General features: G+C 40.2%; 1 protein-coding gene across 5 annotated transcripts; it reads left to right on the top strand.

Annotated features, from left to right (window-relative positions):
* Window positions 1–511: 511 nt before the first annotated feature.
* dse (dermatan sulfate epimerase) lies at window positions 512–26479 on the top strand. 5 transcript variants are annotated; one of them, XM_005931029.3, is made up of 7 exons: window positions 512–1683; window positions 5464–5553; window positions 5799–6264; window positions 12051–12304; window positions 17998–18237; window positions 20730–20937; window positions 23911–26479. In XM_005931029.3, the coding sequence occupies exons 3-7, from the start codon at window positions 5843–5845 to the stop codon at window positions 25655–25657; spliced, it is 2871 nt and encodes a 956-aa protein (XP_005931091.1). In that variant the 5' UTR covers window positions 512–1683; window positions 5464–5553; window positions 5799–5842; the 3' UTR covers window positions 25658–26479. The 5 variants fall into 5 exon arrangements, with proteins under 5 accessions (XP_005931091.1, XP_005931090.1, XP_042079083.1 ...); XM_005931028.3 differs by lacking the exon at window positions 5464–5553; XM_042223149.1 differs by lacking the exons at window positions 5464–5553; window positions 23911–26479 and adding an exon at window positions 21490–22030.
* Window positions 26480–27801: the final 1322 nt, after the last annotated feature.

Below are 27801 nucleotides of genomic sequence, written 5' to 3'. Positions count from 1 at the left end.
TACTGGTCTAAATCTTCTTATCTGGCGTTGATAAAGTCAAACAATAGGATTTCCCAAATGGCAAAGTGTTCCTTTACAGTGGCCATCATCTCACAAGTGAAGACGGTATATTTTGATAATGAACAGCATCCAGCTGGCAGCATGTAAGTGAGATTGGTCATCCAAAGTGAATTATTACTTGTGCTGTGTGTGCAAGTGTTTTATGCATACAGCTGTAGTGATTGTACTCCTTGTTTCTCATAGACCTGGAAGATTTGACATGCGCATTTGCCTTATGTTGGATTCATTTGTGCTCTTAAGTTCTTAAAACCACAGGGAAAGTTCACTTCTGTGTTCAAGTGTTGGAAGTATTGTCAAAGAAATAAAATGTTCTTTGATTTTCTTAGAAGTTGTTTGAGATTTCTTTGCAAACTGACGACTTTTGCTGCACAGAGTCTACATTGAATGTTCAGTCTGGGTCAAAAGAAACACAAAGCTTACTTTGGAATAAATATTGATGAGCAAGATAGAATCCCAGAATCACTGTGTTGTCAGAAGCATCAACTTTGAAAAGACATTGCTGTGGAATTCAGATTGTAGGTTACTTCCTTGTTGAGATGAAAGCTTTATTGCATCAGAAACCATAAAGCTTGTGCAAGGATTCTTGTGAATTAAATCTCTGGTGTGTTAAGTTTGATCGTTTGACTGTAAATATAAGATGCATGCAGAGTTCACATGTTTTGGGATTCTGCATTGAGCCATGTGAGGGTGGAGGGGAGCATCAACTGAGCCTTACTTATCAAGTTGCACAGTGCACAAAAAATATACCAGATATATATAACAGATTAATAAAAATACTCAAATTTCACTCCCTGAAACTGAAGCATAAACTTCTGGGATGATCTGTACCATGCAGTAGACATACTACTAGTCTGATGATTCCATTAAAATACAAAAAAACACATTAGCACAAACATGATAAGAGCAGCTGAGTGACTCCAACTCCCATTTGTGCGGAACAGCAGACAGCAGTTGGCTACTACTGCCTAAAGTCATATTCATAGCGTCTAGGCTGTAATCTTAATTTTTAATGCTGTAAAGTTGGGCGTTAACTAAAACCTTGACTTTAAATTTACAGAACGTGGTTTTTTGATCATTCCTTTCAGATGTATAACTCTGTCTGTAGCTATTAAACGTGGCTGGTTAGTCTTAATCACTAAACGCCTCGTGTCTCATATTTGATACATGACTTTTGAGTTTCCTACATCATCAGTGTGATTTTTCCCCCAGATATTGCAAATATTTTACAAATTTACACTCACATATTTAGTCATTTTTTTGTCAGGAGATTCAACAGCCAATCAATTTGGGGGAAAAAAAAGAATGTTCTGATTAAACTTACTATTTGAATATATATCCACGTTTTTCTTGCAGTTTACAGCAGCTCTGGTTTGGGGCTTTTCGTTCAGCCACAGTTCATTAGGTCCTCTTAAAGCTTCTCTTCCTGCGGCCCCTCCTCATTCGCTAGCATGACGCTGGCTCCGCACTCACACATACCTCCCTCCTCTCTCTGTGTTTCCTCTTGAAAAAAAGGGATTATTAAATTCTGCCTTTCAGCCGTATCAATCACCTTTTTGAAACTTGCTGCTGTGAGATGACAGCTGGAAGAAGTGACATACGGATTGTGAGCGCCGCTTCTGACAGGTAACGACTCTCCCCCACACACACGTTTGAGAGGTCCTTAAATCTTTTTGGTGGGCTACGCACGAACAAGGCGACTTTGTGCGTGGCTCTGGATTATCAGTACCACCGAAAACGAATATTTTCGCGAGTGTCGGTGCTATTGTGTTGATGGAGGGTGTTTCCTGAAAGCACAGCTGCTTGTGTCGGCTGGTTTTGGGGTTTAATGAAACGCAGAAACTCTTTGAGCGAGAAGTTAGCTTAAATTTTTTAACGTTACTTTTACCGTACCTTATTACCTTACAAACATGAACCAGAGGAGGCAGCTCAGCTTCATACCTGAGCGTGACCGTGGAAAAATACGGAATAAAAGTTATGACTGTTTTCTAATAATTTATTAAACAGCGCGTCATTCTTGGCGTACTTCACACTGGAATTAGCTAGTGTTGATAACGAGCTAACGTCCAGGATTTTGTTTTTATGTTACCTTAGCACATCTTTACAGCCGTAATAAGACAAACCCGAAAAAAACCAACGTAATAAATATGAGAAAATGCCAAAGGTATCAGCCGGTGGAAAATTACTGAGCGGAGTAAAATGCTGCCAAAATACAAATGTGAGCAATTACATGAGAAGTACAAGCCCAACACTCAGGCCATGCCTAGTTTTCCTGTAAATTGGGGAAATTGTTAATAACACTGGAAAATATCTGTTAAGATGAAAGGTCTGGTATAATTTTAAAAAACTTCTTACTTTTCTTAAAATAGATCACTGTTACCAGGCTAGGTTTTCAGTGCAATTTCAGCTATATAACTTAGTTATATAACTTAACCTGTAAATAAGTCAAAGAATCTAAAAAATCTAAAATTATATTTATATTTTCGGTTGGAGACACCACAGGTGGCACTTCCTTTTGGCTTTACTCAGCCCTAGTGCTCTTCTGTTAGATGAACCTAGCCAATTCAGATGGCTTTAAAGCAGTGAAGCCTTCAGTTCAGAGCTCAGATTCGTTTCATATATTCAGGTATTATCACCTGATTTATCCATTGTTTTCTTAATGGAGAAATGTTTTTCTTAATTAAGTAAATCTACAGTAGTGATGTGTCGGTCGCGAACGAAATGGCTCTTTCGAGCCGGTGTTGTGCCAAAAAGTGATTGTCTGCCAAAAACTGATTTCCAGTGTTTCTGTGTATTTTTTATGTGTAATATCTTTAGGTATGTTCGTAAATAGACTTCGGTGAACAGGGTTTACAAAGGGGTTATATAGAGAATTAAAAAATTATCCTTTACAACTCTGTGTTATTGTACTTACATTATAACCAATCCGGTCCTTTATCCCCACTTAAAATATTTTTACAGAACTATTGTAATATTTGCTGCCATTTCTGCTGTGCTCTTGGCCAACTTACTCTTACAAAAGACATTTTAATGTTAATGAGATTTTTTTTAACTGCATAAATAAAGGTTATATAAAAGTCACTGCCAAAAACTGATTGCGGCTTCTACCTTGTTACACGAATGTTGTTTGTGGCTTAAGATGACTTTGTCATCCATAAGGGATGCATTTGACATATGTTTCACACAGTATAGCCCAACAAGTTACTTATAGCAGTTTAAATACGAGCAATCAGTTTTTGGCAAATACCGGAAATCACTTTTTGGCACAACACCGGCTCCTTATCCCGAGCAATGGGGGGGGGGTCTTTTCTTTCTCTCACCCTCGCACTGGGGCCGTGTGCTTGTGCTGGGAAGAGTGGGGAGGGCCGGTAGTTACACTCAGTAGCACAGGAACAGAGCAGGAGGGAGAGACAGAGAAAGAGAGCCAGGGACAACAACGTCACATTAGAAAGGTATAGTAGTCATTCGCAACAGAAAGTACTTGTGGATGATTAAAGGATACAGAAAGTTTATTCATGCAGGCCTATATGACAGAGAATATGCACGTTCTTTTTGTTTTCATATTTTAATTTATATTTAATTGTGTTGTGGTTTGCAGTGTTTTGTGTTGTTTCACTTTAAATTTGTTTAAAAGGAAAAAGCTGAAAATTTAAATAGTTAAAAGTTGAAATGTGAATAGTTGGTTTTTGTATTATATGATTTATTTATTACATTTTATGTGGAGTGAATAAATAAAAGTATATTTACGGTGGCCCCTAGAAACAAAGCACGTACAAACATGTACAAACTCCAAGCAAGTACCAACGACCGGATTTGGTGTGTGATAGTAACAGGTAAATGAACAATTTTTTAAAAATTATTTGAATATATATGAGTGCTTGTGTATAAATACACAAACAATACACATATGCTTTCAATTGTGTAATTTAAGTGATCTAGGTAGCTCTGTTTTGGAAGTTCAGTTAACGCTAGAAATGTGTTTTGGAGTTTGTAGTGCTTTGTCTCTAGGGGCCACTGCATATATTTATATATAAACATAGATAAATAAAAACACTTTTTTTACATTAGTAATTCCTTTTGTGCATAATTTTATATTGTTGTTAATAATAAATTAATTAAAGCAACAAAACAACCTGAAGAGCCGGTTCGGAGCCGAAAGAGCCGGCTCTTTTTAGTGAGCCGAACCGAAAGAGCCGGTTCTCTAAAAAGAGCCGGAAATCCCATCACTAATCTACAGTGATGTTAAATGGAGAGGGAAGGCAATCATCTCTGAAAAGCCTCAACCATGACATACACACCCCTCGCCAAGGAATGATTATCCTTTAAAACAGAGGAAATAAAATATCTTAATTACTGTGTTCAATACACATTTTGCAGATTATGTTTTTACATTCAGTTACAGTAGGATATCTTAACTATCACATGCTTTTTATCCTTTTACAAAATAAAAAAAAAAAAGTCATGTTGTAAAGCAGTGATAAAACATAGAAGTCAGAGCTCAGCTGCAGTCCCAGCCAATCAGCTCGTTTCAGTCTCTTTCAGTCCCGTATTAGTCGATGGCTCGGCTCATACTTTTCTACACATTCAATTGGCAAATATCATACGGGGCATGCTAGTTAACCTGCTCTAGACTGTACACATCAGCTGAGCAAGCCGCTTTGCAACCCACCTCTGCCCTCCTCTTTTCATTCTTTTTTTTGACCTAATTTATATGAGAACTGTTGTCACTGATGCCAGCTGTGCTCTGTGCTTTGCTGCTGCCAAAAATAAATAGACAGAAATAGCAGTGTTTAAACCTTAAATATCAACATAAAAGGATTATCATAACTATGTAATATTTTTTTTGTATAATATGCCAATTGTAAACAAACATATAAAAGAATCTGCCAAATAACAATATAAATAATATTATTATCATTTTTTATTCTGGTAGCTCTAAATTTATAACAATCTTCTGTTGACTACAGCTGTCCTGACTGAGCCTGAATTTAATGAAAACCATAAGATAGAGAGCTTAAGAAAAAATAAAGTTTTCTGTTCTGCTTGGTCCTTGGTATAAATCTTCCACCTTCGTGTTCACCACAGAGGAATGTGACGCCTCCTGAGGTCAAATGTCAGAATTAATTCCAGGAGGAGACTCAGTTTTACATTCCGGCTTGAATTTTCTTTCTTTATAAGATGCACGTCCACTTTCAGCCTGTTAGAACGGACTCCAGTCTAGACGTCTTTTAAATCACTACCAAATGCTTTTCCACTGGGGCTTTGCCAAAAGCTCCTCTAAGGTCATGGAATTTACGCTCATGTTTGGAGCACAGTCTCACTGTAAAGCACACCATTTTGGTTTAAAGCGTGTTTCAGTGAACCAGACTAATGTTACTGCAGTAATGGGCCATCTATGTCCTCTAGGGCCTGCTCCTCTGGCCTGGCCTGGGTGTGCATGGCAAGACTTGTCTGACAATAGCAACGCCGACTTAAATCTTGTGGGTTTAAGAGAAGGTAAGGCGGTGTTTCATGGAAATTTTAGGCTATTCTTAAATTCTTGGAAACGATAAAGTCCTACTCTATCAGACAGTGCTGATCATTTCTAAACACTGCTGCCTCTCCATCAGTATGGAAAGGCCGGATCATCAGGCCTACAGCTGTATCTAATTATTCAAGGAATGCAGGGCTTTTGCGAGAAAAAAAACTCTGCAGAATATGGGCCGGCTTTCTCAAATCTTTCTCCCCCTTCCCCTTCTCAGCTGAGCTCCTTCGGCAATGCCACAGCCCAGTCTCCGATGAGAGGATGAGAACCTACACCCGCGGGGCGCCCACTGTCTTCTTCATAAGTCTTCTGTGGCCCCTGCTCTCTCTGGCAGCTGTAGCCGAGGTGGACCCCAGCGGAGGAATCCCCTTCATGGGGGGCAACTACAATGGTCATCCCATGCTGTACTTCAGCCGTGGGGATGTGGAACAGCTGCAGTACGCAGCTGCAGGGACTCACCAAGAGATGGCGAGACGAATCCGTGAGGCCGGGGAGACCATGTTAGAGCACCCCGAGGAGTACCTGCCCCCCTGGAGCCCGGCCGAGTTCAGCGCCCGCTGGAATGAGGTTTATGGAAACAACCTGGGCGTCCTGTCCATGTTCTGCCTGCTGTACCCACACAGGGCCGGGGCCCTCGATCTGGTCAAGGACTACATGGAGAGGATGGCAGCCCAGCCTAGTTGGTATATTTTCTGTTGTTTTTTACTTGTGACTGTGACTTGTGACTGAAACTTTTTGTTTACAGTTTACAGATGTTACTCGATATCTCTGCCCCACCCCTACATCTTCATCAATGCAGCTTTAATGCTAAACCACTGCTGTCAGTGGCTTTTTAGTCAGTCCCCTCTCTGGAGTGTTCCGGTCCTTCTCTGTGGGAAGACTCGTGGTAAAGATGCATTGTGGGCCGATAAGTCTGTAGTCCAGGAAATATGTTTAGCAGCTGTTTGCCCAAACAACCCCCACCCTCACCCCAAGTGAGAGGAAATGAAATATTCAGATGTGGGCTGAATAGTTCAGGCCTGGGTTGTGACTGAAGCTCAGGGTCCAGGTGACCTGACAGGGACTGCCTCTAGTTGTGGTTAGTTCTCCTCTGTATTGCATATCATCAGGCTAAGCTACAGTCATTTCCCTAACCAATCTTTCTTGTATTTCCCATGTTTTCAACTTGGTAATCCAGCTGTAGGAGCTCTTGCTTTAGTATGATGTACACTTCATCCTAGAGAATATGTTTCCATCATATGTTTGCTTCAGCTTACACAAGGCTAAGTAATTCTCAGGGAGTTTTGACACGACATTTGCCACCTTTGTATGGAACTTATGATTGTGTGGTTATGACATATGCAACCTCAGTGGCTGAACAGAGCTGCAGAGTATACACAATCAGTGCCATAGGGCTCATTATTATCGTTGGTTTGAACATGGAAGAGGGATTTTAGCTTTGCTGCATATCAGCACTTTGATGTCAAATTAGGTAAGAATGTATGATGATGACTATTTTGGATGTGCAAAGGAAACCACAGCAATGAGCTGTTTATATCAACTCTGAACACAGCATATATGATCTTAGGTGACGATAGGTTGCTACGTTCTTCAGGCTTTGAAGTTTCTCTAAGTATCAATTCAGTGCTTTTCACAGAGTTACATTCTGTTTGTTGCAGGAGCATTTTGTTTGAGGGTGAACAAAGCCAAATTCATCCATTCTTCCCCAAACTAATAATTAAATATACATATTACTGTCAGTTTTTCAGGTAGAGGTATCCAGGTAGAGTTGAATAGCATTTTTCCCTTAATAAATAAAAAACGACATTTCATATTTACTCTAAGATTATCAACAAAGTCAACTAAACGAGTGTGGCAAATTGCAAAAAATGAGAAACTAGGAGAGGGGAAATACTTTTCCACAGCAGTGTATCTGTGTTAATTTAATTCAGGAAGAAAACAAACAGAAACTATTTGGTCACAAACAGTTTTTAAGAATGATAACACAGCTAAATGGAAAAAGTACTCAAAACCTCTAAAATCCAGTCATCTGAATTTAGGCTTTAAATGGTTTTCTTAGCAAACTTAACTGTTTACTGCAGTCAGCATCTTCTTTGGACACTCCACTGCCTTCCTGCTACTGATAAACTATGTGACTGGGTCATAGCATTTATTTTTTATTCATTCGTATTATGATTCAACAGAAAGTGTGTGGTTTTTTTTTTTTTAAATGTCCTGTCACTCACCCTAAACCTGTTGTGGCAGATGGCTGCCTCTACCTGAGCCTTGATCTGTCAGAGGCTTCCTTCCTTCTCACTGTCACCAAGTACTTGCTCAGAGAGGGTCGCATGATTGTTGGAGTTTCTTCTGTGTCTGCTTTCTAATTTGCAGTATTATCCGGCTCAAGCTCGAGGTGGTTGCTGTTGTGATTTAGCACTATATAAACAAATTTTAACTAAATTGAACTTAATTTAAAATGTGATAACAACGTGATCTAAACTAATGTTCTGCTTAGTCCCAAAGTCGTTGTACAAAGCTATATTTCTTTAGCTCCAAAACCTCTTTCAAGTTTAATTATAACAGTCAAGACTTATTGGCAACCAAAATTCTCAGGGGTAAATTTAGACTAGCCACTCGGAAATGTGTCAGTCTAAAATCGAAATGATATAAACACATGCATGTCTATGTTTTTATTTTCCACCTCGCCACATTTCCTACTGTGAGAAAAACATTAGCAAGTCAGCTGAATTCATCCATTCAGCCAATGCCTGGACAATCCTCAGGCTTTTCACAGTCAGCCATGACTGAACTTCATGCCAGTAGCCGTGCTTCCTTATTTCCCTAACAATTCGATTGAGTTCAATGGCCATCAGTTCTGGCTGGCAAATGCAAAAAGGCTGAAAAGTGGATTAAAGTCATTCACCGCTTCCAATTCTACACACATTCTGTTTGAAAGACTAAAACCAATCAGAAGTGGTGCTTAAATACTTTCATATATGGAAATAGTGGCTTCACAATCTTGCAGGAGTCAGGCTCTCTACCTGTATAATATTTGTTAATCATCACCATCTCAGTGCTTGCTTCTCTTACATTTTCAAACAGTTTGCTCAACCTCTGCAGTTTTTGACTATTAATGGTGTAAACAGTGTTAATAAGCAAGATGTAAATCAGCAGGTCCTGCAGGAATGTTGGGATTAGGGAAATTCTTGTGTATAGTTTGAGTTTCCTTTTTTTTTACCAGTGGTTGGGGCGTGTCAAGTTATGTATTTCGGTAAACCAAAGAAGCTGGGGAAAAAGAAGACTTAGACTCGTTTTGCAGAGCCAATTAAATTGTTTGTAATGTTGCTGCAGATCACTTTGTCGATACTTGTGAGATAGTCCTCAGTAAATATAGGGTGAATGGAATAGAACCATGTACTTTTTTTCTAGGGTTTTTAATTTATTCTAATGTATTCTAATTAGCCAAAATGTTTAGCAGGACTTAGACATGCAAAAGTTAGCAAAAGAGCACAGTTAAATCAAAGTCTCCTCTACTGGTGGTCTTTAGATTTTTATGTTATCGTACTGTGTCACCGTGCCAGTTAAAATGCCCTCTCTGGATCATCATTAGGATGGAAACAGACACCATAGATGTTTTACACCTGGTTCACTTCACAAACAATACATTTGCAATAAAAAGTTTTCCAAATTAATATTATACAAATACAAAACAAGCTATAGCAATATTGGAAGTCCTAGTGACCGAAGAGTGTTTTTTGACTGCTCCAGTTTCTTAGAAATTTCAAAGCAGGTTTTGTGCACCACCCATGATTTTCTTCCCTGCATCATTTCCTCCCCAAAGGACTTCAGATGTGGAGAATAAGTCCATATTTCTAAGCCTAATTTGTCTTTCTTTTTAATTTATTGAAATCAGCATTTAATATTAAAGATGTCAAAATTGATAAATGTGATAATTGACTGTCTTCATCGCGCTACTATACAAACGCAGCTCAAGATTCTTGGCAGTACATGTTCCCAGTGGTGGAACATCATTATCTGTTGTGTCACTCACAGCAGAATTATGTTTCTCCCTTATCTAAACTTGTCAGTTTGTGTGTTATAAAGCATTCCTGTTGTTTCATAGGTGCTCAGTTTTACAGGAACAGAAAGAGAATCTCAGGTGAATTCTTCTTTAAAGGGACAGTTTAATCCTTCTCATTCCACTGCACAGTTGCCATGTTCCCTCCAACCACTGAACAGGGCCAGGGGGATTTTCCAGATTGGCATTAGTGCAATTTACAGGGCATTTTTCACAACATTAGGATGTGTGCCACAGTGCAGAAAAGAAAAGCCACTGAGCATGTGTTTTCACGTCTTAAGAGCACACTGTGAGTTTTCTACTTGGCCGCACTTTTATTGTGGTCACTGAACCTCTCGGGGCCTCTGCAGAGTGGCTCCAGGAATCAGTCAGCTGTGGTATTCATGACCTTCAATTACGCCTGCAACAACCATGTTCCAATGAAGAGCTTCTACTTTGTGGCAGAATGGTGCCTGCCTCTCTGGTGCGTGTGTGTGTGTGTTTTTTTATTGTCATTGTACATGTGTGCCGGAATAAAATAAAAATAGTGGAATAAAAAGCAAACAAGAGAAATATATAAAATCAAAACTAGTGTGTTTTGGCATAATTTAATATCAAGTCCAACTCTAAGTTTGCAGTAACTTTTATTCTCTTTTCTTTTTTGTCCTTTGGCCAGATTTCAAAAATAAAAAAAGCTCTGATTTTCAAATGAATGAATATAAATTTAAGGATCCAGCTGAAGGAAGAATACCATTAATGCATTTTATCAAGTGTGTAATTGGGGCAGCTGGGGGTTTCTGCGAAGGCTCAATAGTGTGTGTCCATAGACCACAAAGCAGAGCTACCTATACATACATAACCACAAAGTTTAGAAGTTTTAATGGGAATTTTTGATCATTTTTGCACAAGTGCATTTCTGAGGTTAGAGACTAATGTGAAGGCCTGGATCGAAGTCTCTGCTCTAGTTGATCCCAGTGGTGTTCTGTCAGGGTTGAGGTGAGGACTCTGTGCAGGCCAGTCAAGTTTTCCACACCAAACTCACTCATTCATGTATATATGGACTTTACTTTGGTGCACAGTGATGTTGGAACAGGAGGTGGCCATCCCCAAACTGTTTCCCCAAAGTTGGTACTCTTATGCTGAAGCATTAAGAGCACTATGCACCTCAGCAGCCGCTGACTGATTTTATGTGGCCTACCACATAAAATCAGTCGCTTTCACTTTGTTACGACGCCACCAACAGTTGACTGTGGAATATTTACTAGTGACGAGATTTCACAACTGGACTTGTTGCACAGGTGGCATTTTATCACTGTACCACACTGGAATTCCCAGTGATTTTATACACTTTTGTCCATGGAAGTGATTGGAAAACCTCAATTCAGTATAGCAATATAGTGTGTTACGATAGTAGTGAAATTGTCTAATGCACAACGAGCTGCAGGACAGGGGATACCCCACTACTCATGCGCCATTTTCAGTCAATGCAAAGAAAAGTATGCTTTCATAGCGTGCACTTGCAGCAGATTGGACTCTTTGTAGCCTGGTTGCTGACGTTGCTCCAACTAGTACTGGATGTTTTTGTAGACTGCAGATGCCAAAGCTTGAAAAATGAAATTATAGCAGCATTATAAATTTCTGTGAAAGGTAGTACAACTACAGTGAAAGTCAACAAACTAGGCTTGATGGTTAGTCAAATTACCCAAAATGACAGTATTTAGGATGCTACACCCTGTGCTTACTTTGTGTCGCACTGAAGTGGAATGCTGCCTACTGTCCTCTTTTGACCCACTCTCTACAACAGAGGTGCAAACTGATTCTTAGTTACCACAATTCAAATTTACACAGGAGGTTTTTTCAGTTGAGATGAACAGATTTCTATCATTTGTTGTTGTTGTTGCTGCTTTAGTGTTTAGTGATTTATCCTTGCAGCTAGACTGGAGGTGATAACAGGACTCTAGTCCGGTTTAGATCTTAAGACAACCTTTGTGTAGATCTCAGCACAATCCATGATGTCAATTATTGGCTGTTAAAATGCAGTCCACACATCTGTAGTTCAGTTCCCTTTAATTAACCTGAACAGAATGGTTGCTTTCACTTTTTTTCTCAAAAGTAACACTTTGCAGTTCACACGTCAGCAGTCTTAGATCCAACCTGGAGAGAATCTACCCACGCTGCATTTCTAATGTCTCGTTTTGTTGGTACACTTGTAATTTTGCTGATAAATCCTATTTAGCGTCTTTATTTTGCTTTCAAAGAGACCAGCCCTTTTACAGCTGCTATGTTAATTAAAAGCCTTTGCAAAGGAAGGCTTTCTCGTTCATTAGAAGCCATTTGCCAGGATTTCGTTGAAAAGAGTGAAAATTTCATACTTGCAATTTCTTTCCACTTGCTGATGCTTTCCCTTCTGTTTGTCTGATCTATGTATTGCAGGCTTGTTAAAGATGCTCCCTGGGATGAAGTTCCTCTTGCACACTCTTTAGTTGGATTTGCCACTGCCTACGACTTCCTGTATGAGTACTTGAACAAGGGCCAGCAGGAACGTTTCCTGCAGGTGATCGGCAACGCATCACGCCTGATGTATGAGAAGTCCTACGTCCGAGGGTGGGGGTTTCAGTACCTACACAACCATCAGCCTACCAACTGTGTGGCTCTGCTCACAGGAAGTCTGGTTTACATGATGCAGGGTAAGTGTGTGATGATTACGTTTCTGGCTTCGCAGATCAGTTTCTTGAGTTTGTTGCTGTATGTTATTCTCAGTCTGCTGTGCCAGCACACCACAGAATCATAAAACATTGAGATATTAAAGAACTTCTCAGGAAAAATAAATCGTTTGGGTTTTTTTAGGCCTTCTGTGTTTTGTCCAGTTTATTGTCAGTGTTCAGACCAAGGTATTTATAATCCTCCACTGTGTCCACACAGACCCCATGAATGGGGTTTTTTGCCATGTTCACATGCAAGTTTTTCTGTCCATGGTGTAAAAGGTGGAGACAAACAGGGAGAAACAGCTCCTGAAGAAACAAACTAACAATAAATGGTCTATAGCAAACATTTATCTACAGTCTTCTGCCGAATTGTGTGATTAAAACACACATTATCTTGATTCCTTTTCTCCTTCGTAACACAGACGATGCCTCTGAAGCGTGTTTCAGTGCAATCCTTGGTGTGTTTTGGTTTCTGTTACTTCCACAGTTGTTCTATCACATTAGTTTCTCCCCAAAATATTTCTGTTGTGTTTTGTATGATTTTTGTATTTCCGTTGGTGCTTTGTGTGCTTTTGCAGCCTTTTCTCTAATCGCTGGTGTTTTCTGCACACATGCACCACAGAAAGTTCGCACTAATTAACAGATTTAGGTAGAATCTATTTACTGAACACCAATGATGCTGTCCATTTGTACTTTATTGCTCACACTGGTGATCATTTTGAATTGTGGAAAAAGCCACAAAAAATTCTGTTTTGTTTTCTGTTTGTGTGCCTCAAATGTTTTTATGAAGAAATATTTTTCCACAAATAGTTTGGAAGTTGGAGAGAAATCCTGCAAACAAAGCAAAATGCAGCCTGACTAGATGATTTTCATTTGTCTGGATTTCGTTGAAGGGATTTAGTTAAACATGGTCCAAAGTCTGATTCCGGGAATTCTTTAGGGGGATGGGTTACACTAACACATGATCAATTGTTTTGTTTTTTTACACGACTGTGAGATATTGAGACATTTCATGCTGTCATGTCTTCAACTTAATCTGCTTCCATGATGTTTTTCTCTCAGTCTGAGCCTCTGATCATGTAGGTAAACTTCACTTCCACCGTCTTGGAAGGCAGATGGAAAATATATGCACTGAATTCTTGTTCTGCACAACTTTGTAGTAGCACATAAAGCAGTACTAGACCTGCTGCAGGTTCCTTTTAGAGTAGAAGGACTGCCATGTAGACAGAGTCAATGTGGAATCTATCCAGCAGCTGGACAAAATCCCCTTTTGTAAGCAACTGAATGACATGCACAACCCTAACCTGACTGGGTGGTAGGGAGAACACAAGACTGAAAGCAGCATACTAGCTAGTTAGCTCCTGCTGACTGTTCAAAATATGAGTGAGGGGATTGTCCTCAAGTAAAATTATTGTTTTTGCTAAAACAGTGTCAGAATCTGTAGTTTTAGTTTTGGTTTTACACTTTATATGTTAGACAGCTGCCCTTTTTCTGGTTTCCTCCTCAGACTTTGGACACTGTTATTTAAGTTTCCCCAGTTTTTTTCCTTTCTTTCTATCCTAGCAGTACAGGATTCTCTCTTACGACATTGTCGCCACTTTCTCCACTTACTCGAAAAAGGCTCTATAAAAAATATAGAAAACCCCGCATGAGCAAGTGCTTGGTGAGAGTGGGAAGACAAAGCTCACTTTCAACAAGAAGAAACTTTTGGCAGAACCAGGCTCAATAAGCGGAAGATAGGATAAAGACACACTGTGGAAGAGACCCAGTGATTAAGAGATTAATAATTACTAATGATTATATGCAGAGAGGTGCATAAACACATAGTGAGTGAAACCTCACTATGTGTTGTAATGTAAAAGGAATTGTTCCTCGCACAGAATCCTTTGGAATTCCATATTTAACCTAAGTTTACATTTACAACAACAAACTGGATTCTGTTATATAGGTATGATTCAAACCACCGCACTGCAGTACCTTTAACACCTACGGCATCCTGTAATCGCTCTAATAAAATATTATAGCTTATAATTAACTAAGAAAGCTGGGTCAAGTGATGGCTTTTCATGTAAGAATTTAACTACTAAATTAACTGCCAGCTTGAAGGCCTGTGGTACATAGCCGATTATTAAACATTGAAGCATTAATTAATGGTAGAACTTCTCAGAGCAGTCTTGTAGGAATAGGGTCTAAAAGACATGTTGATGGTTTGGAGGAAGAACTACTGAAGTCAACTCAGAAAGATCAATTGAAGAGAAAGAGTCTCCAACCAATCAATGCTACTGAAAGTAGCTGTAGATAATGTTACGTATGTGAGATGGTTATGAGTAACTTCTTATCTAGTGGTTTAAATTTTAGCTTTGAAGAGATTCACGGTTCATTAGTTCATTAGTTCAGGTTAAAGGGATACTTGGCCCAACTATTTTTTTATCGGCCTGGCTACAGTGCTGTAGAGAAACCTAGGGTTCTTTTTATTTTCTTCGGTGCAAATGTATTTCCTTTTATAGCTATCCTTTTTAGAGAAATGGGCTGTGGTTGATTTGGAATGAGTCCTGTTCCCTATCATACGCAAATCATACAGTAAGAACACACTTGTCCTGTGTGTTTGTGTCATACATCTGATGGTGATTTTGCGTAAACTCTTTGCGCAGTTCTTTTGTGTTGCACATGTTAGTAAATGGGGGCTGCTATCTTGAGCATGTCCTTTGCAGAATCTGCCATGATTACTCCAGTTCACTATCTCAACACCATCGACTAAATATGTATGTGAAGCAGAAGAGGAAGGAAATCAAGACGTTCTCAAATTGTTTTCTGGCGTTTAAGATTTAGTACTGATGTAAACTAAATTTAAGCTCAATTGCCGAGAACCACTGTGGTCACAGTGGTTTTATTTCTGCTCGTTTTTCATAAAGGTTACCAACAAGCACACAGTCCTGTGACATCTCAGGAAAGTTGCAACCTGACCTTGTCTTGCTTGGTGTCATTTTACTCCCCAAAAATGACTTTGCTCCTGCTCTGCATTACTGAGGAAATACACTGTGTTTTCCTCAGCTTGGTTGCTTTGTTTATGACATATTTATTTTTGCTTAAATGGTAAATGGTTTGTATTTGTATAGCGCTTTACTTGGTCCTAAGAACCCCAAAGCGCTTTACACTATACACAATCATCCACCCATTCACACACACATTCACACACTAAAGTGTGATTTACAAGCAACCTCATGCAAAGATGTGAGTTTAAAAACTAACTAGGGTGAAGAACTTTGCTTCCTAAGCTTGCCATCACCAGTGTGTGAATGTGTGTGTAAATGGGTGGATGACTGGATATGTAAAGCGCTTTGGAATCCTTAGGGACTAGTAAAGCGCTATATAAATACAGGCCATTTACCATTTTAATAGTTTGGCAACACATGATCGATTTTAAGTGATCCAAAAAAAAAAAATCTGCTTTATTTAAGATTCTTTTTTAGCAGCTTCATTCAGGCGTCATGTCTAACGCTGCGCTTAATTCAAGCTTAATTTAGGCATGGCATTAAATTCAGTCCTGGCTCTGAATAACTGAAAGCTTTCCATTTATTGCTGCCAAAAACTACGTACTATATTTTTTTCTTCATAGGTTATCTGACAAAAGCTTTTTGCACACTGCTGCCAGTTTGAGAATGAGTTAAAGATGTTTTCATCGTAGCAGTGTACGCCCATTCCTACAGGTCAGATGTCAAAACTGGCCAAAAGTCATTTTATTATTTATTTGACACACAGGGTCAAAGAATTTTAATCAGTATAACAAGAGGCAGATCTGCTTACATAGACATTTTTTCAAAATAAACATGTATTAAAGAAACAACAGAAGAGTGGCTTGAGTTATACTGAGTTTATTTATAGACATTTGAGCTTTTATGTGAAAAACATGGAACAATAATCTCTTCTTTGCTTAAACTTTGTTTAAGGACTGGAACTACTTCATTTGTTCAGTAGCTACACAGCTCTGTTAAAAAACTGCAACCAAATCAATTTTATTTTCATTCAAGTGTCGCAGCTTAAAGGCTGAGTTATGTTTATTTTTTTGTCTTCTGAACGTTGATGCATGAAGTGATGCACTCAAGATTGTGAGCGATAATCACCTATACACAAATATTTGATAGTGTTACTGTAAGTGCTAATGTCTGCCTTTTTGATCTTTAAGGGGATTTTTCTCGTGTTTCTTCCACTTCCCTCTTCAGATTCAAAAAAGCCACCAGGCTGAAAAAAAGAAAAGCGTTGCTACGAGGCGACTACCATTCTGTCGCTTGCTTTTAGACGAGTATTTATTGATCCGTCCGTTCAAAAAGAACATGTCCTTGTGACATCTCACATATTGTTGTCAGGGATAAGATCATTTTTGTGTCAAGATGTTAATTTTGGTCCGTATTGCCTGAAACTAACCGGCTGTCCAGACAGACTGAAGGATTGCTCAGCGAGTCCAGGAGCATTAGTGGAAAGTTGCTGTTTCACATTCCTCTGGAGTGCAGAGTGAAAGTGCTCTGAAGGCTGAGCTGGCAGCTGTGGTTCCTAGCACTTAGAGCGTCATGCCCTCTGTCGGTCAGCTGTCCACAGCGTTAGACTCTGTGATAACAGCTACTCTATGTACATGCGTATGAGCTCACATGCTCATAGAGCCTTTTTTCCCTTTTTGTAAATGTTGGTGTACGAGTACAGTGACTTGTGTGGCGTGCCATCTTTTCGATTTCTAGATGTTCTGTGGACAACATTTAACTGTCACATCATACATGAATGGTGATTGTTAATACCTCTGTACCTCACTGTAGTAAAAAGAAGTCTGATTCTTCCCTGAGAAGTTGGGGTGGAAGTAGGTTGTAAAACAGAATACAGATGTACAGTGACTGTTGGAAAACTTAAGCGGCTTAAACTCTGTTTCCTGTATGAAATTTGCCAACTGGATGTGTAGAAGGATATCAGCTGATGTGGGATGGGACAGACATCAGCTGATCTGCCAGGATTGTGGTAGAGCCTGACTTAATGGCTTGCCTGAACTAACGCTATATATTTTTTCTTTCTTTCTTCATTTCACAGCAAAATCAAATCAAAAATGTATCTATGTTCTTTTCTATATCGCAGTTTCCTTTTAAATGTGTGAAATGACGGGATGTGGACATTAATTATATTAAAGTGACAGACAGCTCTGAAGTTGGCTCCTGGACTTTTGTAAGCACTGTTTAAGCCCTGTTTGTGTAAATGTAGTCTTTGTGTCTCTGTTTGATGACTTGTAAATACCTGCTCTGTGCACAAAACCCATCCAAACCAAACCCATTCAGGGATGGCTCCAGTGGGTGGACCATGTCTCAGAGAAGGGGGGTGTTGTGGGGAGCGTGTCAGCCAGAGTTTGCTGACAGCCCGTGATTCCTCAGTGAACTGTGGCTACAGTGTTTATGTGGCTGCATGTTCTCATAGTAGATTCTGTGTGTGTGTGATCTGGTCTGTGTTTATGTCTAAAGGAGTATATATAGTATAGTGTAGCATAGCTGTGTGATGTAGCCACAGCTAAATATGGAAGCTTTCTTTAGATGGCACCCTCAGATCCATCAACAGGCAGAGTCAACTCTGAAATTGTTTCATTAACTGAAATTTAGATTTAGTTTTGGATTTTTTTGACACCATCTGAACTTCCTGTGTTCCAGGTTACCTTCAGGAGGCCTACCTGTGGACCAAGCAAGTCCTGTCCATCATGGAGAAGTCCATGGTTCTCCTGCAGGATGTGACCGACGGTTCCCTGTATGAAGGAGTAGCATATGGGACTTACACCACCCGCTCTCTCTTCCAGTACATGTTCCTGGTGCAACGGCACTTTGGCATCGGCCACTTCGACCACTCTTGGCTACTTAAACACTTTGCCTTTCTGTACAGGACCATCCTGCCCGGTAAAAGTGACACCACATGCTGCCAGCAAAATTAATTATGTGATTTTTTTTATTTTTTACTGTAATGGTTATATTTAGGCAAGCACATAAAAAGTCAGTAACCTGTGAGGAAGTGTTTATTCAGCTATGAGTGGCCTAGACATCTGGCTTATGCCTACTAGAACGCTTCCAGCCAAAGGCCTCATTATGTTAGCTTAGGCATGAAAATTACCTCAGGCTGCCCCACTGGAGAGCACCCTCTCCTCTGAACTGATATGGGGCATGCATGCGTGTAGTTATTACCTTTCTGGATGTCTGACAAAGCTGTGCTGAAGCATGTGGGGATCTGTGGTGTCCTGGGGGTTTTGTCTGGAGGTCAGGGCGAGGGTAGCAGTGGGAGGAGAGGCCCCCAGGTCAAACTCAGGCATTTTGCAGCCAATTGCTGACAGTTTCTATATTGTAGCTGAGCAGCAATTCTGCACCCAGAAAGCACCTCTAATTGCACTGACCAGGAGAGCCTGAGCTTCAGAGCCACAATAGCAGCTTTCTCCTCCTACCAGACAGGAAGACAAGGCCAGATTATCCCAAACTGGCCTCGGAGCACCCTGAATGATCGCTGTCCACTAACTGTCTGTGTTCTTCTTTTGGGATCTTGTGAGATCTTAATGAAATAATAAGAGGTTTAATGTTACTTAATTGTTCACTGTTTTTAATGTTGTGTTCTGTTGTTGGTGTGTATTGGAACAATAGCTCAAGCTGAAGCTTCACAGTTTAAAGAAGCTAAAGTGTCAGAAGACAGCTGGAAAAAAGGAAGTAACTGTCAGTTTAAGTTCCAGTATTAGTCTGAGTCTTGAATGCAAATGAAGAGATGCCAAGTGCTGTAATGTAAATTGCATGTCCATATGCTATTTTATATAAATGGCAGATTTACTTACCATTGCTACTTTTCCAGACAGATTTTGAAATAGATAACAACCTTCTAATAAGTCAGTAGCATTTTGACATGTAAATCCGAAATTTCAGAGTAGTGTTTTTTTGTCTTTCCTCTCATTAACTCATATGACGTATAAGATTTATGTGATCACACTTAAATCCAGGTTGGAGATGGTTGGTGTGGGTAGTTTTGCGTAGTATATTACCATGTTGTATGGAGATGCAGTGTTTATGTTATTTAATCAGTTTTTTTTTTTACCATGTATTGCATGAAAACGCCACCAGAGCACAGAGTCTACTGGTGGATGAGAGCAACTGAGCTCAGAGAGCTATTAAAAAAAGCTCTAAATAGTAACTAAATAGTAACTTTTTGGGCTGTTGAGTTTCCATATATCTATGACAGGCATTATCCAAGGAGATGATTTTTGTGACATCATGCCATATATTCCAGTTACCTGGATTGATACTTGTGTAAAACCTCTGTGTTTACCTGAGCACTCGAAACGCTTACTGTAAGCCACATCCACCAGTGTACACACGCTTTCATCCCTTTAAGCCCTGTCCATCACACCTACTCCAATGCATGCATTTGGCATTGTCAGGGATTGACCCATGCTATCTCCTGAGTTGGGATAGACCTTCTTATCATCCTGACAAACATGACATTATGAGTTGTCTGTGTCAGGAAAGTGTGAGTGCACCTAAAAACAGATGCCACCCAAGCAAAATGAAGGCTAGGCTGAAGTACAAGCTGGAGGGTGAATAATGAAAAAAGGTGGAAGGTCAGTTGTAGTGGGTGTTGCTGAAAGACTGTGGAGGATTGTTGTGTATCTTTGTATTTTGTATGGTTGCTTGTATGTTCTAAAACTGTTGACAGGATTAGAGAGTCAGTCAGTTGAAATATAAATGACCAACGTTCTCATAGATGTTATTGTCAGTTCATTTGCAGTGTTTACTTAAAATTAAATGAAGAAAGGTTCATTTCTATACAGATACAAGAAATATAATTCTACCCATGGTCCAATGTAAAACTAATCTAAGTACTGCTGTGCAAAGGATAAAATGAAGACATTAACTTTGGTTTGAGTGTAAATTACACTGAAAGCAGGGGCTTTATCAGTCCGAAGAGACTTACCTTGACAGTGTTTGTGCTATAAGTTCCTGAGTGTTTGGGTTTGACAAATGATTTACTGTGATAACATGTTGTAGTTACTATAACGGGTTTCTAAGAACCCTCTCAACAACAGAGAGCAAGAGTTTCCTTATGTAATTATAGACAACAAAACTGTGTGAACAATTTGCACTTAGTGTGGAGCTGAGCTGGGCCACAGAGGTTTAAGTTGGGGAATGCACTTTTGTTACACATTTGTGATCACAAGCCAGATCCTTTCATAATGAGTTTTGCATGGTTGAGTTTTGTAATTTGCAAAGAATTCATAGTGTTTAAAGTGCTATTTTTGCACACTTTTTGGCTCTACAAACCTCAAACTCACCCAGTACAACATTTTATTTGTCATGTGTACCCTTTACAAATGAAATATGGTGTTTTTATCTTCTTTGTGTTTTCACCATCTCACCAGGATTTCAGCGAACTGTAGCAATTGCAGATTCCAACTATAACTGGTTCTACGGGCCAGAGAGCCAGCTGGTATTTTTGGACCGCTATGTGTTGCGTAATGGCAGTGGAAACTGGCTGGCAGATCTAATTCATCAGAACAGGGTAATGGAAGGGCCGGGGCAAGCTGGAAAAGGCCAGCGATGGTGTACTCTCCATACAGAGTTCATTTGGTAAGCTGCTCAGGTTAATTTCATCGTTTTTTTGTTAGTGACAGTACTTTAACATACACTTCTGCACATCTTGTCAGGGGTCACTTTTTGGTCATTTGGTCAATTTTTCATATAAATTTAAATGGATACTTTGGTAAATTGTTGCCTTTTTTTACACTTGCCAATGTTGGGCTGGAAGATCATCCATTTAACAGGACAGATGGCCATGAGAGTCTCTTGGCAATGAGCATGAGACAGGCACCCACTAATTATTCTTGCACCAACTGCGGCTGCATGGCATTAGCTGAGAGAACTGCAAGGCAGCACTCGATCCTGACATCCTGATTGTCAAAGTTTTGCTGTCAGCTGTTTCTCACTGCAACGTTTCAGCTACTGGAAGGCCTTGGTCACCGACCTTTGGGTGCTAACCAACACCTAACAAGTGTATTGAGGCTTTCTCCCTTGAAAGCAACAGGCTTGCAGATTTTTCTATACTTGGTTAATTAGTTGACATGTGGCCCTACTCAGATGCAGACTGTCTTAGACATAAAAACTCTTCTTGTGTTTGTTCAGTTGCTGGGGAAACTGACAGAAGTCGTGGAAGCCACTGGGGCTTCTTTCTTGGGGCCCCCTGCAGGTTTGGATCAACAGCTTGGGCCTTGACCCCCAGAAGGACCAAAACAGGCCAGTGGTAGTGCTGAAGTATTGCCTTCAGTCTCTGGACACCTGGAGGAACTGGACTTTTTTTGACCCGTGGTATTCCTTTGGATCATTTCCCTTCCACGGGGAAGTGGTGGTTATAGATTCCTCCCTCTAAGGCTGTAGTGCTGTGTGAGACCACAAGATAACATGTATCATGATAACCAATGGGGCACCAGATCAGGTCAGTTCCTGGAGGCTCAGCAGCTCTTAACATGAGCCTCTCCTCACCTTGTGAGAATGAGTCAGACATCATTTCTGACTAAAAGTCCCCTGGTGTATGAGAGGAGGCTGAAGCCAGTGGTAGATCTAGCAAAGGCATGGCCCCAAGAAGGGATGGGTATTGATAAGATTTTCACGATTCAGATTCCATTTTCGATTCTGTTTAGCGATTCGATTCTTTATCGATTCTCTTATCGATTCTTTTTAAAAAAGGAGAACACTAAGGTCGATTAGCTTAGAACTTTGTTTTATATCTTCTCTTTGAACAAGATAGAAATTTAGGAGTAACATGGCCTTACAAACCCAACAGTGAGATCTTAAGAGATCCACAGCCTATGGCTCTTCAATGGGGTGTCACAGGGTCCCCAGGGAAAAAAAATGTAAATGTAAAATAATAAAATAAATATTCTTCTGTAGCAATAACAAAGTATAACATAAATTATTCTGTAGCAATTACACAAGAATATCCAGTAATGTCCCTGCCTACAATTAAACACATTCACTTAATGAAAATCGGGGCATCTGCTGTGGCAAATGGGTGCAAGCCTTTTACCACAAACTTAGTCACTGCTCTGTGACATTCGTCTATCCTGGCCTGAAAGGAGATGCTACCGGTAGATTGCAGCGAGAACTGCCAGCATCTGAGCCAGACTCTGTCTGTCTCTCTCATCATGGTCACCTAAATGCACAGTAATGGCAGGTTTTGTAATAAGGCAGATCGCGCTAACATAATATGCACTGTTATTTGATTATTTACCTGCCGCATTAACGGGAGAGGACGTGCAAATGTTACCGCTGCTGCTGGGTTGAGATTCACGAGTCCGGAGCGGAATTAAAAACATGACATTCATTTAAGGTCATCGCGTGTTTTGTGAGCAAATGCTTTTGCATATTCGTAGTGTTTCCTCCCTTAAATGAAGTATCTACTTTGCAAGTATTGCAAGTTGCCCTGTTGTCATCCGTTCTCGTAAAGTATAACCAAACTTTTGAGCGTTTGAGCCGCTTACGCGCTGTGTAAATGACGCTCCGCAACGTGGTGACATCCTTCAGGGCGACTGGAATTGATAAGGGAATCGTTTGCAAAAATGGCAAACAATTCCAAGGAATTGAAACAGTGGGAACCGGTTCTCAACAAGAACCAGTTTTCGATACCCATCCCTAGCGGCAAGTGATCTGTTTGCTTTGGAAACATCAACGCACTCACATACTTGACATACTTTGCCCTGTTCAGGCTCTAAGACTGTACATTGACATGACTCCTGGCTTCTGTAAGATAGATGCAGTCTTGGTCTATCATGAGAGGCACAAACAGAGGCTTTTACACTGGGTTGTTGATACCATTTCAGAAGTGTAGAGACTTCAGGGCCTCCAAGTTCCACCTGTGAAATGTCCTTCCACCAGGAGTGGAGCTGTGGAGAGATGTTTCCCTCAGTGACATCTGTGCCACAGTTCTTGAGCTTCTTCCTGTACCTTTGCCTGCTTCTGCAGGGTTAATGTGGTCAACCCTCATCCTGTGGTGATAGCAGTTGTGCAGGGCCCTTTGGTCTGCGACTGAGTTGTTGTCTGAATCTCTTGTGACTTTGTTGGTGTGAGTCATCCAGGTACTTAATGTCTTCTCTGGTGGTCAGCATTAAGTAGAACAGTGCCAGTCTCTGCGTTTACATGTGCTCAATTAACCTTGATTAACATTTTAATACTCTTAATTAATATTTTAATATTTTTTTAAAATAAAAATGACTGCTCTAGGATAATAACACCAGCAACAGCCCAGTCCATGATGGTTCTTTTAAATGGTGTAATGAGTCTGATACTCAGTTAAACATATTTAAGATGAAATATAGACATAGTCATTGATTTTAGAAAATCCACTCATATACATAATGGATGTGGTTTCGCATTGTCTTGCTCAAATTTTCAGACAATTTCTTTTTCCTTGAAAGGTTTGAAAATTTGCAAATATTTTTCCTGATTTCAGGAAATATTTTTCCTGAATTGGTACATTTATTTACATTTTAGATAGCATCCCAACGTTTTGGATTTGGGGTCAATAATATCTGTCCTCTGGTTCTGCAGGTATGACCCAGGCCTGGTCCCCAAACCCCCATCAGATTTTGGAACACCCAAGCTCCACTACTTTGAGGACTGGGGAGTGGTAACATATGGAAGCGCTTTACCCGTCAAAGCCAACAGCTCTTTTCTGTCCTTCAAGTCAGGGAAGCTGGGGGGACGTGCCATCTTCGACATCGTTCATAAGAACAAGTACAAAGAGTGGATTAAAGGGTGGAGGAACTTTAATGCCGGCCACGAACACCCTGATCAGAACTCTTTCACGTTTGCGCCCAACGGTGTCCCGTTCATCACTGAGGCACTCTATGGACCAAAGTATACCTTGTTGAACAATGCGGTTTTGTTTAGCTCAGCCTTCTCAGGGAGTTGCTTTAAGCCATGGGCTGGACAGGTTACAGAAGCCTGTGATTCCAAGTGGTTAAAGTACAAGGTGGGGCCAGCTGCTGATGCTCAGGGGAGAGTGGAAGCTGCTATAGAGAGGAAGGGCATGATCTTTATCCGAGGAGAAGGAAGTTCTGCTTACAATCCAGAACTGAAGATCAGGAATGTCCAGAGGAACCTGCTCCTTCTTCATCCACAGCTCCTGCTTGTTGTCGACCACATCCACCTGGATCCTGACAGCCCTGTCCGTGCCATGAGTGCCTTCTTTCACAACACAGAGCTGCCATTCCAAGGTACAAAGGTAGATGGTGTTCATGGAGCGTTTATATCACACGGGGAGGATAAATATAAGATGTTCTGGATGGACGACACAAACTACAGTAACAAAGGGGTGGTAGGGTACTGGAATTACCCTCGAGGATACCCTTATAATGGCTCCAACTATGTGAATGTCACAATGCCATTGAGGTACCCTCACACTAGGATGGCCTACATTTTCTTTGGACCAGGTGTGGATGTGCAGAGCTTTAGCCTGCGTGGGGATAATGAGAGGGTCGATATCTACCTGGCCACCAAGAAACACATCTACACAATTTACCTGTTGACTGCAGAGGTCACCAGCAAGCCACTTTTTGCCATGGTGCTATTGGACAACAAGAAGATCGTATTTGAGAAGGAAGCAGCTGAGGTTAGCAGCTTTCCGGAGGAAGTGGAGGAATACGTCAGCCTAATGGAGGACAACCTCCAACACGTCAAGCCCGTCTTCCAGCAGATGGAGAGGCACATCCTTGGACGGGTCCTCAACACCGTCAGCTTCCGAAAGACAGCAGAGCGCCTCCTCCAGTTCACTGACAAGAAGAAGACGGAGGAAGCCATTGAGAAGATGTTCGCTATGTCCAGAAAACAGAGCAAAGGTAAGGGGGGGAAGAGAGTGAACCTCGGAGATAAGCTCTCAGAGACTCTACCTGACATTTTTGCACAGATTGAGGTGAACGAAAAGAAAGAGAGACAGAGAACTTCAAAGCGCACATATGATGACAGTCCAGAAGAGGGCGATGCAGATACGCGGGCCTTTGTGGATTACGCAGACAGCCGCAAGAACAGAAAGGGGGGCTTTTTCAAGGGTCGCAAATTCAAGGAAGTTCACATGGTCGCCACAGCAGGAAGCGACAGTTTACCCAGCACGGCTTCCTACATACGCCTGTTCCTCCTCCTGAACATGGCCACCTTCTTTTTAATGCTGGCTGTACTGCTGACTGGCTTTAAGAGGGGTCGGAGTCTGTACACACAGAGATGTTTCTACAGCATCCTTCTGATCGACTGCTTCATCCTGCTGTACCTGTACTCCTCCTGCTCTCACACGCAGTGCTGACATCACGAGTGTACTGAGCACGCCAGCTGATCCGTGTGCAGTTTGAATGACCTCACACCTCACTCTGAGCCAGGTCTTATGACAGGATAGTAAGGCCACTGTTCCATAAAACAGAACTGAGATTTCAAGAAAAAAATGGGAAAAAGGTGGAAGGTTCAAAGATTAATTTTACAAGAAAAGTGTTGATGGTGTGAGACAAAGTTAAATCACAAATCCAGCTTCCATCACATAGTATGAGCATCTTGTAACATTACAGATGGTATCAGTCAGGCAAGTTTTGCTCCTAATCTCATGATTTGTAGCCAAGAATGAAATCATGGTACAAACATTGACCATAACATCTTCTCGTACTGCAATACCCACATGGAGCTGTAAACGCCAAGTTAAAGAGTGCTAGGCTGATGAAAGCTGTAATGATGTCAGACTGCTCAGGTAAATAATGAACTTGAAATACAGAATCAGAATAATAGATAGTTTGTTTGTGGTGTGTTTATTTTTCATTTCAAGCACAAAGAGAAAGCAGCATATATGTGCCAGTGGGAGGGCACTAAAGGTATCCATGGTGTATTTTCAGCTCCTCCCTTATTTCCACAGTGGATGAATCCATGTTTTGATTAGGCACAGAATTTATACCAGATTTTACTCTTATTTTCTCATTTTTATATGTATAAAAAACAGTAAATGGTAATGTTAGATAATTAATTTGCATGAGCTAATTTAATGTTTGTTGCTTTTGTCTGAGAAACATTCCCTGACTCAGGATTGGCAGAGAGTCAGCTTTGTGAAACACTGGCAGAAACTTTAAACCCCGCCCCCACCCACATATACTTCTAATAATTTGTTTTATTTGAATAAAAACAACTTTTTAGCATTTGAAGATTTTTATTTGAACTTTTTTGTGTACAAAACAATCTTGGAATGTTGACTTTAATATTGTGATATAAATTTTAAAGTTCTGTACTTACACAGCCCAAAATCACACACTTACCTCAGGGCTACTTATTGATTACTGATCTATAGATCAGGACTGCATTCTGGTAATGAGTGTACACTTATGGGAAAAAACAGTAGTCTTTTTTTTGTCATCTCACAGAAAAATCATAGTATGAGACATGCAGTATACATAAACATTTACTGTAAGAGTTTTGTCTTTTCCATGTGGGTATTCTTGAAGTCTCTGGCTGTTTCTAACAGTGGCTTTAATTCTGTGGGATGTAATGAGTGTCTGTTTAGGAAAAGCAGTGATTCCAAGTAGGAATGTTTGAATTGCCAAGATAAGAGGAGACCACCTCTAATGTAATAAGCTTCTGTGGAGCTTTAGAGATCTGTGTGAAGGTGTTCTCAACTACAATGCCATCTCCACATTTGTACTTGAGATTTGTCTTGCTCTACAGAATTGATAGCAACACTTGTAAATGTATATATTTTATGTTAAAGCGAAAATATATTTTTTGGTCTCTCTTTTTTTTTACCATTTGTAAATAAAGTTAGAACATGCAGAAGTTTCAATTCGCTGTGTGTTGTGTCCTGTAAGCGTGTTACAGTATGAGCAGTACTATGGCCACTGCGCCATTACAGCTGTGGAATCAAATGCTGATCAACACTTCAGTGTGTTACATCACTTATTTTTTTCATGTACTGTTGGCTGACAGGGTTGTAATTTGGTGTAACATTAGAGTTTGGCCCAGTGAAGTGACCATACACAGTGCTAAGTTCTCAACTAACACATCATAGCTTAGCTAGCAAAGCTGTATTTATAAACTATACAGATGTAATGCACAGACACATTCATCTGATAATTATTGTTAGGTAACAGACTTCTTGGACCATCTCTAGCACACAATGCACAATATTATTTGTCAGATAGTCCTATTAAAAGTTTATTTTCCAAAAGATACTAAAAGTACAAACAGTCTGTGTGGTCTAATTCAGGGATGCTAGTTAGTAGAGGTGTGGACTAACATATCAATAAAGCAGCCACACCCTTAACCTTGAGCCTTTCCTGAAAATATACAGTTGCTATGAAAGGAGAAATTAACCACAAAGGCCAAAACTGATGTTTTCTATCAGGCTGTGAAATGTTTGTGTGTTTAAAAATGGGTGGTTGACTTTCTTTTTTGGACATTAGAGGAACTGCTGTTTTT

Source organism: Haplochromis burtoni, unplaced genomic scaffold (genome assembly GCF_018398535.1).
Source record: "Haplochromis burtoni strain Fernald_Lab_line unplaced genomic scaffold, NCSU_Asbu1 Contig_103, whole genome shotgun sequence".
NCBI lineage: Eukaryota > Metazoa > Chordata > Actinopteri > Cichliformes > Cichlidae > Haplochromis > Haplochromis burtoni.
The sequence above is the reverse complement of the archived record's forward strand: the minus strand, read 5'-3'. Positions and strand labels throughout refer to the sequence as shown.

Bases quoted from the DNA above. Each gene is read 5' to 3' on its own strand.
- dse (XM_005931028.3), top strand. From the start codon at position 5,843: ATGAGAACCTACACCCGCGGGGCGCCCACTGTCTTCTTCATAAGTCTT. The intron at 12,305-17,997 runs GTAAGTGTGTGA...CCTGTGTTCCAG, and splicing joins TCTGGTTTACATGATGCAGG to GTTACCTTCAGGAGGCCTAC. The intron at 18,238-20,729 runs GTAAAAGTGACA...CCATCTCACCAG, and splicing joins GTACAGGACCATCCTGCCCG to GATTTCAGCGAACTGTAGCA.